The sequence below is a fragment of the Rhipicephalus microplus genome, chromosome X (genome assembly GCF_043290135.1).
Source record: "Rhipicephalus microplus isolate Deutch F79 chromosome X, USDA_Rmic, whole genome shotgun sequence".
Taxonomy (NCBI): Eukaryota; Metazoa; Arthropoda; class Arachnida; order Ixodida; family Ixodidae; genus Rhipicephalus; species Rhipicephalus microplus.
Window position 1 is genome coordinate 434,840,319 of NC_134710.1, and position 12,590 is coordinate 434,852,908.

General features: G+C 43.6%; 1 protein-coding gene across 3 annotated transcripts in view; it reads left to right on the plus strand.

Annotated features, from left to right (window-relative positions):
- The window catches only part of LOC142776583 (DNA (cytosine-5)-methyltransferase 3A-like), a 152,193-nt gene extending 139,935 nt beyond the window's left edge, over positions 1 to 12,258 (plus strand). For 2 of the 3 annotated variants that reach the window (XM_075880484.1, XM_075880486.1), the window contains 4 exons: positions 572 to 657; positions 5,426 to 5,501; positions 7,473 to 7,591; positions 11,536 to 12,258. In XM_075880484.1, coding sequence (XP_075736599.1) covers positions 572 to 657; positions 5,426 to 5,501; positions 7,473 to 7,591; positions 11,536 to 11,677 — 423 coding nt within the window. In that variant the 3' untranslated portion in view covers positions 11,678 to 12,258. Of the gene's footprint in view, positions 1 to 571; positions 658 to 5,425; positions 5,502 to 7,472; positions 7,592 to 9,076; positions 9,118 to 11,535 lie in introns of all 3 variants that reach the window. The other variant, XM_075880485.1, reaches the window with a different exon arrangement.
- The last annotated feature ends 332 nt before the right edge of the window (positions 12,259 to 12,590 follow it).

Here is a 12,590-nt window from a genome sequence, read left to right on the forward strand (position 1 = left end):
ACAATCACCTTTGTGTGAAATCCTTCCCTTGTGTACTTCAAGCCAGTACAAGAACGCAACGCGGATGTTTGTGCTAGTGACTTTCCCCCTACTGTAGTTTTTTGCAATATTTTTGTTTTCTTTGATGCCCGAAAATGGGGGCACATGATTCAGCATGACCCCCCCCCCCTCATCCATAAATTTCCCGGATTCAGAATCGTTCAGTTTGGCAGCTTCGCAATTATATTCGGGGTAAGTGGTGACCAAGCAGTTTGTTGCGCGTCGTACAAGCACAGTTTAGGTTCAGAAGCTTTATTCGGAGCACTACACAATCGTCTATTGCTTCGACTTCGATAAATATTTTATTTTTGAGGTATCCAAAAATCAGCAATAACCATGCGACTAGTGGTGTATCAAAATGTGCACGTCAAAAGACACTTTTTGTTTAACGAGCGGTCATTTACATGGGTCTGGAATTTGGTGCATATTAGTGATGACCACGCATAACCTCGGCTTGGATGCTAGTAGCCGTAAATTCAAAAATTAAGTAGATCGTGCAAAATACAAAATGTGGCTCTCATATCTGTTGCAGTGTGAGCCGGCACTTTTGGATGCACACAGCTTCTCGGCTCAAGCAAGGGCTATGCTGTTCTGGGGAAATATTCCTGGTGTGGATATGTGAGTATCACAATTTTTTTCTTTATATTGCCGTTGTGTTGAACCTCTTGTGAAATTACATAAATAATTGTATCGCATTGACCTTTCCTTAATAAAGTATGCTTGTCTGGGAGCTCGCTGTGTTAATTCAGAATAGAGTGACAAAATATGCTACCTTGCACGTTAAAGGTGCCTAGTGGAACTATAAAGCCTTTGACCCTCTTCTCTCTGCATTTCACTTTTCTATCTTCATAACGAGGCAGGAGGTTTCCCTCCTGTCCTGCTCGGTAATGCTCAAGTACCTCTTCGCCTTTTTTATTTTTCACTGACACCTTGTGTGCCCTATTTTGAGGTATCTGTTGTTATTACCGCCATCGGTAGGCGCCATGCTGTCGCTGAAAAGCGTAGCCGGGCCGCGTTCCCATGCCTGGAACCCAGGTTTTCTTGGAACCAGCGTCGAGAGCTGACGGGGAGCGGCGCTCTTTTAATCCTCAAACAAGTAGCCGACTCGCCAAATGCCTATGCCCGCCAGGTATTGTCCCTGCTAGCCGCCGGATGAGACGTCACGTCGCCACGAAGCGGTAAGCCGTTCCAGAGGGGACAACAAAGACAGCGTATTCCTTTGAAGAAACGGCGACCGCCGCCACAAAGTGCCCTGCTAATTGAGCGGACAGATTGGCGGACCGTTTGATGTCTGCTGTCCGAAGCTTGGGACCCCTCGACCAGCGACATACACGACGAGCAAGAGCCTCTCTGGCGCCACCTTTAAGTGCAGTGATCTTGACTCGAAATTGGATGTTCACGTGCGCCGTGCATGCTCGTACCCCTCACCTGTTGTGTGTGTGTGTGATTGGTGTTCCACTGAAGAAGGAGGAGCCCGAGAGGGCTTACAACGGCGCCGCAGAGGGCAGGACGTCGCTCTGAACCAAGTAAAGGTTCAACCACCACGTTCGTAGTTTGTGAAGGCTCTGAACCAAGTAAAGGTTCAACCACCACGTTCGTAGTTTGTGAAGGCTCTGAACCATGTAACGGTTTAACCACCACGCTCGTGGTTTGTGAACTCTTAACCTCATGCTGTAAATATTTGTAAATAGTGCCATAAACCTTGTTTGTTTTTCGTATCCCCATCTTGTAAGCGGTCGTTTCCTCAACCCGAAGCTACACCACGCTACCACAGCACCCCGGGATCACAACAACTGGTGATCAGCGGTGCGATCACGACAACTGGTTGGCATCGGTCGGATTCGAAGCTACAAGTGACAACAACAGTCGGCCCAAGAGAAGCAGTTGGCTCGAGACATGGATCACGTATGGGTGAGTGCTTGGCTTTTCCTTTGAGTGAACCAGGTTCTAAAAGAGGATTAAATTTTAGAACTGGTAGTTAACTTTGCCGAAAGACTCAGTTTCGCCGTTTCGGAAAGTTATTTTGGAAGTAGCGAGCACTCAGTACAATCATGGACTTACGGGAGCTGCAGAAGTCAGACTTGTTGCTGTTGTGTGAGGAGTTGGGGATCGATACAAAGGGTTTGGCACGAAAACCCATAATCATTCAAGCGATTAATGATTTGGGGGCTGATGATGAGGAACTAAGTGAAGAATGGGACCGCATCATCGAAAGAAAACTAAGAGTAGCTCAGATGGAAGGAAAGAGTGAACACGAAAGAGAAGGCCTCAAGAGAAAGTTTTTCAAACAAGACTATGAGTTGCGTATGAGAATGGGACTCCAGCAAGGAGTACTTCTCGAAAATGAGGCAGAGTTCGAGATGTCTAGGTACATGCAGCCATATGAGGTATCATGGGATATGGGCCTGTATCTTAGACTCTTTGAACGAAAGTGTAGTCTACTGAAGTGTGAGCGAGACACGTGGTCTCACAAGCTACTCACGGTTCTGCCCTGCGAGGCAGCGGACGTTGTTGCGCGACTCAGTGAGCAGCACGCGAACAACTATGAAGTTATCAAATCAGAGCTGATCGGAAAATTCGGAACTTTTGTTAGCAAAAAGAAAGAAAGACTCGCACCGGAGTCTGAAGGCGAGGCGCGTCGCAAAGCGCCGGAAGTTGAGGCGCCTCATAAAGCGCGACAGGAACAGATTGCGCCAGAGAAGGGCCCGCATATTCTCGAATGCATCCATGTAAATGATGTAGAGAACGAGGCCGTGGCCGGTCTGGAGATGGGGACGATGTCGAAAGACGCTCCTTGTGTGGATGAAGAGGGTGCCAGCAGCCCTAATGGGCCCAGTAAGAGGCTGGAAACCTTCTTCGTGCCTCAGGGGGACCTTTCGACATTGTCAAATTTAGGCATGGTTAGCGCAGTGGCTGTTGAGGGCAAGAACGCCACGCTTCAGCAGTACAGCGATAACACCGAGCAGGTTTGCAAACATCGCAGAAAAAGGAAGAAGCGAAAGCGTTCGGCACTGCCTAAGCATAGGACTAGTCCCACACCGCCCCGCGAAAGACAAAAGTAGCGCTCACTGAATCCGAGTTCCTGACTGATGCTCTCAGCGGGACAAAACCGATGAAAGTAGTCGGCGATTAAAAGGAGGAGGCAGCCTTCTTAAGTGAAGAGGCAATACCGATCGTCATCCGGTTTTGAAAGCTTCTGTTGACTACCGAGAATTAACGGTTCGGTGTTATGCGAGAGATCGAGGCCTAGGTGTCGTTCTATGTCAGGACGACAGTGGTAACAAGCAAAGCTGTGCTTTACTTGAGCCAGAATTTGGGCTCTCGTGAGATAACGTACTGCGCTTCAGGAAATAAATGCGCTTGCCTTGTGTAGGCCATTGATCAGTTGCAGCGTTGTCTCGGAGGTGCTAAATTTAAAGTAGATACAGACCATTGTCCCCTTGGCTGCAAACCATGACCTCGAAGAACAGTCGCCTTGTGAGGCGGAGCTTAATTCTTAAAAAAAAAAATATCATTTTGACATTAGGTAAAAAACGGGCAAATTGAATGGAAACGCTGACGCGCTCAGCCGCTCTTTCTAAGCCATTCTGGGGTGCTCTTTATGTATAAAAATTGATATTTTAGTTTTTTTTTGTCGTGCATCTTATTATGAGAAGGTTTAAGATAGCACGTTTGATTTCTCAGCACAAGTGAATCCTGAGAGTTTTGAGTGTGAGCTTTTTGTTAAAGCTAGTAAAGAAAATTGGTTTGCCATCCCTCTTTTGGCTTGGTTGTTCGAAGGGGGCCGAGTACTTGCTTGTGCATGTGGTCGAGTTTCAGAAACAGTGTCGAAGATTCGGCAATTACCCGGACCATGCCACAAGTGAAGGCCAGTTTCTGGCATTCAACTACGGACCCTTTCGTTTTCCCTGCGAGCAGCAGTGTTGACCGCTGCCCTCCGTGACTCATCTGGCGAGGGGAAAGCTGTTATGACCGCCATCGGTAGGCGCCATGCTGTCGCTGAAAAGCGTAGCCGGGCCGCGTTCCCACGCCTGGAACCCAGGTTTTCTTGGAACCAGCGTCGAGAGCTGACGGGGAGCGGCGCTCTTTTAATCCTCAAACAAGTAGCCGACTCGCCGAATGCCTATGCCCACCAGGTATTGTCCCTGCTAGCCGCCGGATGAGACGTCACGTCGCCACGAAGCGGTAAGCCGTTCCAGAGGGGACAACAAAGACAGCGTATTCCTTTGAAGAAACGGCGACCGCCGCCACAAAGTGCCCTGCTAATTGAGCGGACAGATTGGCGGACCGTTTGATGTCTGCTGTCCGAAGCTTGGGACCCCTCGACCAGCGACATACACGACGAGCAAGAGCCTCTCTGGCGCCACCTTTAAGTGCAGTGATCTTGACTCGAAATTGGATGTTCACGTGCGCCGTGCATGCTCGTACCCCTCACCTGTTGTGTGTGTGTGTGATTGGTGTTCCACTGAAGAAGGAGGAGCCCGAGAGGGCTTATAACGGCGCCGCAGAGGGGAGGACGTCGCTCTGAACCTAGTTAAGGTTCAACCACCACGTTCGTAGTTTGTGAAGGCTCTGAACCAAGTAAAGGTTCAACCACCACGTTCGTAGTTTGTGAAGGCTCTGAACCATGTAACGGTTTAACCACCACGCTCGTGGTTTGTGAACTCTTAACCTCATGCTGTAAATATTTGTAAATAGTGCCATAAACCTTGTTTGTTTTTCGTATCCCCATCTTGTAAGCGGTCGTTTCCTCAACCCGAAGCTACACCACGCTACCACAGCACCCCGGGATCACAACAACTGGTGATCAGCGGTGGGATCACGACACTGTAGAGTTTTCTGTATCCTTTCATTTAGCGTGTTCTTTTGATTCACTGAAAGCTAATAATTTATTTATTAAAAAAGGACAACAATAAAGAGATAATGGTTGCTAGTGATATGTATGCATTGAATATTTATCTAAAGAGTGCCCTGCTGAATATTCATATCACTTCAAGCTATGCCATGCGAGATTTTCTCTCTTGATAACTCTAGAGTAAATATATAGATATGCACAAATCTTTTCATCTTGTGATGAAGTCGTAACTATTCGAAATTTTATGCACTAACCAATATTGTGTTTTGAAACACTCACATATGCAAGGCTGTACAAATACCTTTCCTCCACACCCTGACTAATGCCCCAACCTATGCTCATATTGCGAATTGACTAGTAATTGAAAACTGCTACAGATAAGCAGAACAAAGTGCAGCGTGTAAAACTCGCCAAATATATATTGTTTTTTTATACCCAGCTTTTCCTTTTCGTTGGTATGCATGGTAGCATACTAGAAAAAATCTTTCAGCAAAAAGTAGGACAGTGATACGTTATCTTCTATTACCACAGATCTCTAAGCCCGGAAATAGTGCAGAGTACCACTGTACAAAGTATCCATCATCCGCTGCGGAAAAGAAAGGCTGCAGTAAGTACCATATATATTTTTACCGTTCCTACATAATAAAGCGGTCCAGCTTTTAGGACACCTGTATAGGGAAAGTTTCTTGCTTAAAAATAAATATTTATGTGTTATTGGACTGTGCAGAGCATTCTGAATGTCAGTGTTGCTGCTGCTGGCTCGGTCCAGTCTACAACCTGTGCATAAGAGAGCACAGTGGTCATGGTATTGGACAACTTTTTATTCCCGTAACTTCTATCGTGCTTAGAAAACTAGACATACGTAAAGAGGTGAATAAAGTGGGACAATCATGAATCATGTAACAAAGGAATAAGAAATAAAGAACTAATCAACGAGATCCGATTCTCAGTGAGACACATCTTGACAGGGTAAGCAAACAATGAAGCCGCATGGCATAAGGATTATCATTTGAGGTACTTAGCTCTTATTTTGTGATTAGTACATAAGTGTTATATCATAAATCTCACGAAAAGCAACTTCAACCCACAATCTTTGATTCCATATTCGATACGCTGTGGTCATTCCTCAATGTACTTCATAGGGCATTTCTCTGCATCTAATATAGGGAGTGGGCACAAAAGATTGAAATGTCATGAAACACAATACTTTTTCTACTCAAATTGTTTACTAGAAAACTCGTCTTCCTCAGTTCAGCAACTCAGACCTATGACAACTGCTGACTGAGAACTGAACGCTCATCACTGCCAAGCTGTGTAAAGCGGCTAAATAGGTGTGGATTAAAAAATCGACACGTGAATATTGTTGCTATCTGGGTTTAACATTTGAAAACCATGATGTAGTTACGAGATATTGCGTAGTGGAAAACTCCACAAATTTCCACGACCTGGGTTTTTTTAATGTGCACTGACATCGCACATGGAAACCTGCGGGAGAGCACAACTACACAGGACGCACGAGAAAGAATAGACGAGGACAGGCACACCCATCCTCATGTGTTCATTCTCGTGTGTCCTGTGAATGGGGTTCTCACGATGGTTTCTGCATGAAAACCCCAGCTTCCGCAAACACAAACTCTTTTGACATTGAACAGTACACGTGTCTCTCACCTCTGTTGAAATGCTGCCACCATGGCTAGAATCGTACCGGCGACCTTTGGCACAGCAGCTGGAAATTGTAACCGCTGCACTACGCAGTGCAAAATTGATAGGTGATTACGAAAGGTATTGTCACTTTAGGTAGCATTCAAGAAGACAGACATATTGAAGCTAATTATGAAAACAAATTGAAAGTACAGTGCTTGTGTGTGTTTTTTTTTAAGGGGAAGATGGAAGTTAGAAAAGGTGAAAAATTCGTGAACATGATGTGTCGCTAGAAGCATCTTTCAAACAAACAGGCTTGGGTTCTCCAAGGCTTAAATTGCCTAACACATTACGTGAGAAGTCCGGTAGTCAAAATGTCAGCTCCAGCCACACTTCGTGTTATGAATTTTTCACTCCTTCGTTGTGCGATATGAGTTTCTGTGACTGTTTTCATCTCATTCCATCTATGCAGCTGATAAGCTCTAGGTAACTGGCACAAGAGAAGCCTGCCCCTGCAGGTACGCTTCTCTAGATGCACTGGTCTTATCACATATTTGAATACCAGCATTCCACCTAATGCGCCTCAATGTAAGTGCAAAACGTGTACTAGGCTGCTGCCATACTTTTATAGTGTACTTTTTTTAGTGTAAGCGGTGTGCATTTTTCTTGTTTTTGCAACAACTAAAATATTATGAAAAGAAACAAAATCAGTTTCTTGGTAATAATGCTACTAAGGTGTGAATATATGTACAATCTTTCGGCGAGATTGCATAACCATCATTTTTCGGGGGATTTTATAATTGGTCACTTGTTTTACTTCAAAGAAGAAATAAAGAAAGTCACACGGTCGCCCCCCGAAGAATAACGTACGTGGGATGAAGCTGTTTCGAAATACTCGTGCGCATTTTAACAAGCCTGTGTGTCGCGCCATACGCAGGTTGCTAAAGTGCAGACAGTGAAGACAAATCCAACCTCCCTGTGGCGAAGCAAGCATGGATCCTTGCCTGTCACCATGGATGAAGAAGGAAACATGCCCTCAGTCACAGAGCTGGAAGGGTCAGTCCAATGTTTTTATGTGCTGGAAATATTGAACTGCTGACCTTTTGTACGACACCAAAGACAATGCAGGGGCTTCAAGCTTGTACGTGTACATCTTTATGTTACCTTGTTACCGAAAGACGAAAGGAATCTGCGCATGTGCAAGCCCTTGCTGAATGTACACTTTATTTATTTATTTATTTATTTACAGTACCTACAGCACCCGCGAGGGGCATTAGTGTAGGGGGGAGATAACGATTTCGAAATGCAGAAAGGCGACAGTCCATTAACACGGAGTTGAACATAAAAGAAATACAGATACATAATAAAGCATCCAATGGTGACACGTAATAAACATTGACGTGTGTGAAGGTACAGCAGCAAGAAAAAAAAATATATTTATAAAATGCATATGCACACACATATATATATACATATATATACACACACAGATAAAAGCAGGCAAAAAAAAAACTGAAGCGTAGATCGCTAGAGAGATGAAACGAAAGTGTAGGCAACTTTAATGTGTGCTCAGGCTACGATAAAATATGATGTTCCAGCGCAGTGGTGAATGTTTCTCTGGACGCGGCTACAATTTCATGAGGTAGTTTGTTCCATTGTTTAATTGATTGCAGAAAAAATGAATATTTAGAAAGGTTGATTCTGGTAGCGAACTCGCGCACTTTAAGGGGGTGATTAGTACGAGCAGATATATACGTAGGCTCGGATATGTAGTTTTTTTTGTGAATACCCGTTAAACCATAGAATATTTTGTGAAACAGAGATAAACGTAAAAATTTGCACCTGTCTTCAAGAAGAGGCCATCCTAAAGTACTCCTGATTTGGAAAGATCTTTTAGAAAAGTTGTAATCACCCCTGACGAAATGGGCCCCTCTCAGCTGCACGCGTTCTAGAGCGTCGATGTTCACCTTAGTAAAAGGGTCCCACGTGCTGCACGCGTATTCCAAAAGTGGGCGTACATTCGACATATACAGGATTTCTTTCAGGCTGGCCAGTGCTTGTTTAAAGTTACGTCTTAAGAAGTTTAATGTGTTGCTTGCTTTTGTTACGATGTAATTTATGTGGGCATTCCATGTCAAATTGCTGGAAAAAAATGACCCCTAAGTACTTATATTCTGTTGAAAGGGACAGCTGTGTTGTATTCATGACATAGCTTGCCATCAGCGGGTGTTTTTTGTTTGTGAATCTTAAGAGGTTGCATTTAGACAGGTTGAGTGTCATGTTCCAAGTCGAACACCAAGACATGGTTTTGTTCAGATCATTCTCTAGCAGTTGACTATCTGATTCACTTGAAATTTCACGGTAAATACAGCAATCATCTGCATATAACTTCACACGGCAAGACAAGTGTTCAGTAAGGTCATTGATAAATATAAGAAAATGCAGGGGCCCTAAGACGGACCCCTGTGGCACTCCAGAAAATACAGAGACACCAGAAGAGCGGACACCATGAAGTATCACGTGTTGTTTTCTATCTAACAGGTATGCTTCCAACCACTCAGGAGGGTGTTCGGCAAGTTGAGGTAGGACAACTTTAGTAGTAACAGGGTCTGAGATACGGTATCGAAAGCTTTCCGAAAGTCTAAAAAGATGCAGTCAACTTGCAAACCTGAATAAATAAATGCTGCGATGTCATGGCGAAATTCTACAAGCTGAGTGTCGCAAGAAAAGCCAGCCCTGAAGCCATGTTGCGTTGGAATAATGAAGCCATTTTCTTGAAAGTGTGCCATTAAATTTGTATAAACAACATGTTCTAATGTTTTACAAGTAAACTTCAACGGAACGTAAACTACTCACTGCATTGGCTTTACGTTTTTGCCCCTATCTCGCAGATCCACCGTCATTGTGGCTACTCATGATATCCACTTGACGGAGACTTGCCGAGTCAATACCCAAAGTGCGAGTGATCTCCTTAATGTTTCAGCAGATGGCCAAACTAGAGTTACCTATCATGTCGAAGCCGTAAATGTGAATGGCCTCTGACAGGTTGGATAGGTGGCATAATCTAGCGGTGCCAAGATGGATCAGGCAATAATAGAATTGTTATTGTAGAAACACTATGCATTCTGCTTCTAGTGTGAATGCCTTCCAGTAGCATGAGTATAAATAACATGACTTTTGTCATCATTCTTGGCCTCAAAAATTCTAGGTGAAAGCAAAGTTGTCCATGAGCTGAATGCACGAAGCGTCACACGATGTTGACATCATCACATGGTAACCCGGTATTTTCACACTCCTTGGCATACATTAGGATTCTTTAAACTCTAAAAAACCTCTTTTATAGTTTTGCCACAGTGCTGATTCTCCTTTAAAGTTGTAACAATTTAGCAGTCTGTGCAAACATAAAGGTAGATGGTTATGCACTTACGTAGACGTTTATGTGTGGGAGCTAAAACATTCCTGAAATATGCGTTCTGGGATTACGGTGAACGCAATAGGGTATTTCGGTAAAACGGTAACACTAAATAGTACATGTACAAGCTAAAGGTTTTTTTTCAAAGGGGGTCAATTGTTGGACGTGCGTGAAACTCGTATGGTCAAAAAGTGGTTGCGGGCCAATACCGGTTGTTTTCGAGGCTTACAGGTTCTCGGCGAAGAACTTACTTACTTGTCAGGGAATGTACCGTTTGAAATTGGTGGACCCGTTTTCTTTGTGCCACTGTCACTGAACGTTCTCTTCAAGGTATGCCTTCACCTTCTATTTCTTCCTAGTTTAGGAGAAGCTGGCTTTAAAGTTTGTTTGCTTTTCAGATTGTTCGAGCTTTGTGGATACAGTGGCTAAGTCGTGTGACAGACTAGGCCAGGTAGTATTTCATGTACACTGTACACAGCCCCAAAAACGACAGGGCACCAAAGCCAATTTCTGCGTGACCATTTGTCCTGTGGTACGTGTTTGGCTGAGTAGTTTCACAAGGCTTTCTCGCTCTTCTTAATGAAAAATAAAGGAATAGGGTGATCAGTTTGGGCTGCCACCACGCATTTGTGCTTCATTATGTTTAAAAGGCACTCAGTTATTATTTTCACGTCTCAAGTGGCTTCACTGCTGTAGCTCTAGATAATAAATAGGCCTTTCGAGAAGTCCACTCCTGCATGGTTGTGAGCTTTGCTTCGACATTTTCTTCGAATGTCACTGATATTCAACAGTAAATTTTACAAACACCTGAGAGTTTCAAGCAGCGCGCTGTGCCCTCGGTGCCTCGCTTCTCTCCACTGGCACGGGAGTATTTTCTATGTGCCCTGTCTAATAAATGGTAGTTTGTAATTTTTTTTCAAAACACCCACCTGGCCGAGTTGGTAATCTACAAAACTTTGAGAAGCGCAATGTGCAATCCCGATGGAGGACAAAGAAAAAGCAACGCAATACAGGCACTCTCTTACAACTGCTTTTCTTTCAGTCAAACAGAATTGTTGATAAGCACAAAAACTAGAGACACATGATGTGTACATCGAGACTGGGTGAGACTTCACTATGGCATTCAGGAAAAGCGGCTTTATTGTGAAGGCGAAAGAGGTCAGACTGCGATCACTGGAAACCATAATTTTATAAGTCTGATATACCATGCAAGAGCAGAAACAAAAGCGATTGCAACATTGTGGAGCCCTGCGTTTGGATGAGTGAGTCTTGTATCACCTTGCATAATCAAAAACTTATTTTTTAATTTTATAATCAAATGACACTCTTTCTTGATATGTACCATGTTACCCTGTTGCCTATGTGTATTACCTACCTGCTTGACAGAAGTAAAAACAACTGTTACAGACTATTGTGCCATGACTCTTTTTGTCCTTCGCATTGCACCGTCCACTGCGCAAATTATCAACATCTGGTGCGTGTCGCATTTGTCGGTTTTCTCATTTTTCACAATCACATGTCATTTTTGTTTAATAAAGTTGAGGATTCAGGAATTTTATGTGCTTCTCTTCTCCCCTACAATGCGCAGGTTGTTTGGATTTCCGAGGCAGTACACAAACGTGGGCAACATTTCGCTGGGCAAACGACGCCAGCTGCTGCGAAAAGCCTGGAGTGTGCCAGTGGTGTGCCAGATTTTGCGGCCGCTGCGATCCTTCTACCGACATTCATAAGCGATAGCCTGATCCTGAATCTTAAATTTTCTAATGTCTAAATTGCATGATGAAAGAATTAGAAATCAAACAATACCCCAGATGGCTCCTTGCCTCTACAAGATCTAAATTTATGCTAGAAATTCGTATTTTTTTTACTTTCAGTGTCATAATCTTCATCTATTGGAACATCCAATCAGTACGAAGGCTCTGCATGTGTAGAAATATGCTATAAGTCTAGTTTTGTATGAAAATTACTGCTACAAGACTACTAAAGTATGGTTAATTATAATATTTTCTTCACTTTATATTTCCTTACTAACCAAGCCAGGCTTTGTCGCGAAGGTAGTAATGATCGCTTTGTATTGTTACATATAGGCAATATCATGTTTTATTAACCACACTACTCATAGAGAGGTAACCAACATATATTTCGATGTTATGTTGTATTCATAAGTGAGAGTTTACAATAAATGTAATTCAGCATCAGTGGAAGCACACACATTGTAATGCGTACCATATTTTAATTAAAAATTATAGTGTACATCTGCATGCTACAAGCTGTAATGAAAATCTTCTGAAATAAAGTGTCACAGTTTTTACCCCAGCCAAATCATTTGCAGCAATATAGCATTACAGAAGTAAGAAAAAAATTCGGCAGATTCCGTAAAATGTGCTAATTACTTTTATGCAAAGCACCGATTGTGCTCACTGGCACACAATGTGCTGAAGCGTCTCGACGCAGGTGTAAATGTTGCATGGTGCATTTCTGCCCGTTCTAATGGGAGACTAGTGCGTAAATGCCACGTCCAATCATATGCGACGAGCAAAGTTTCATCGCATCGTGAAAGCCTGGATGGCAAACGAAGTTGCAAATCTCCGGGTTGATCAAAACATGCGCACGTTAGAGAAACTCTGTGCAGTCCATTTTAGA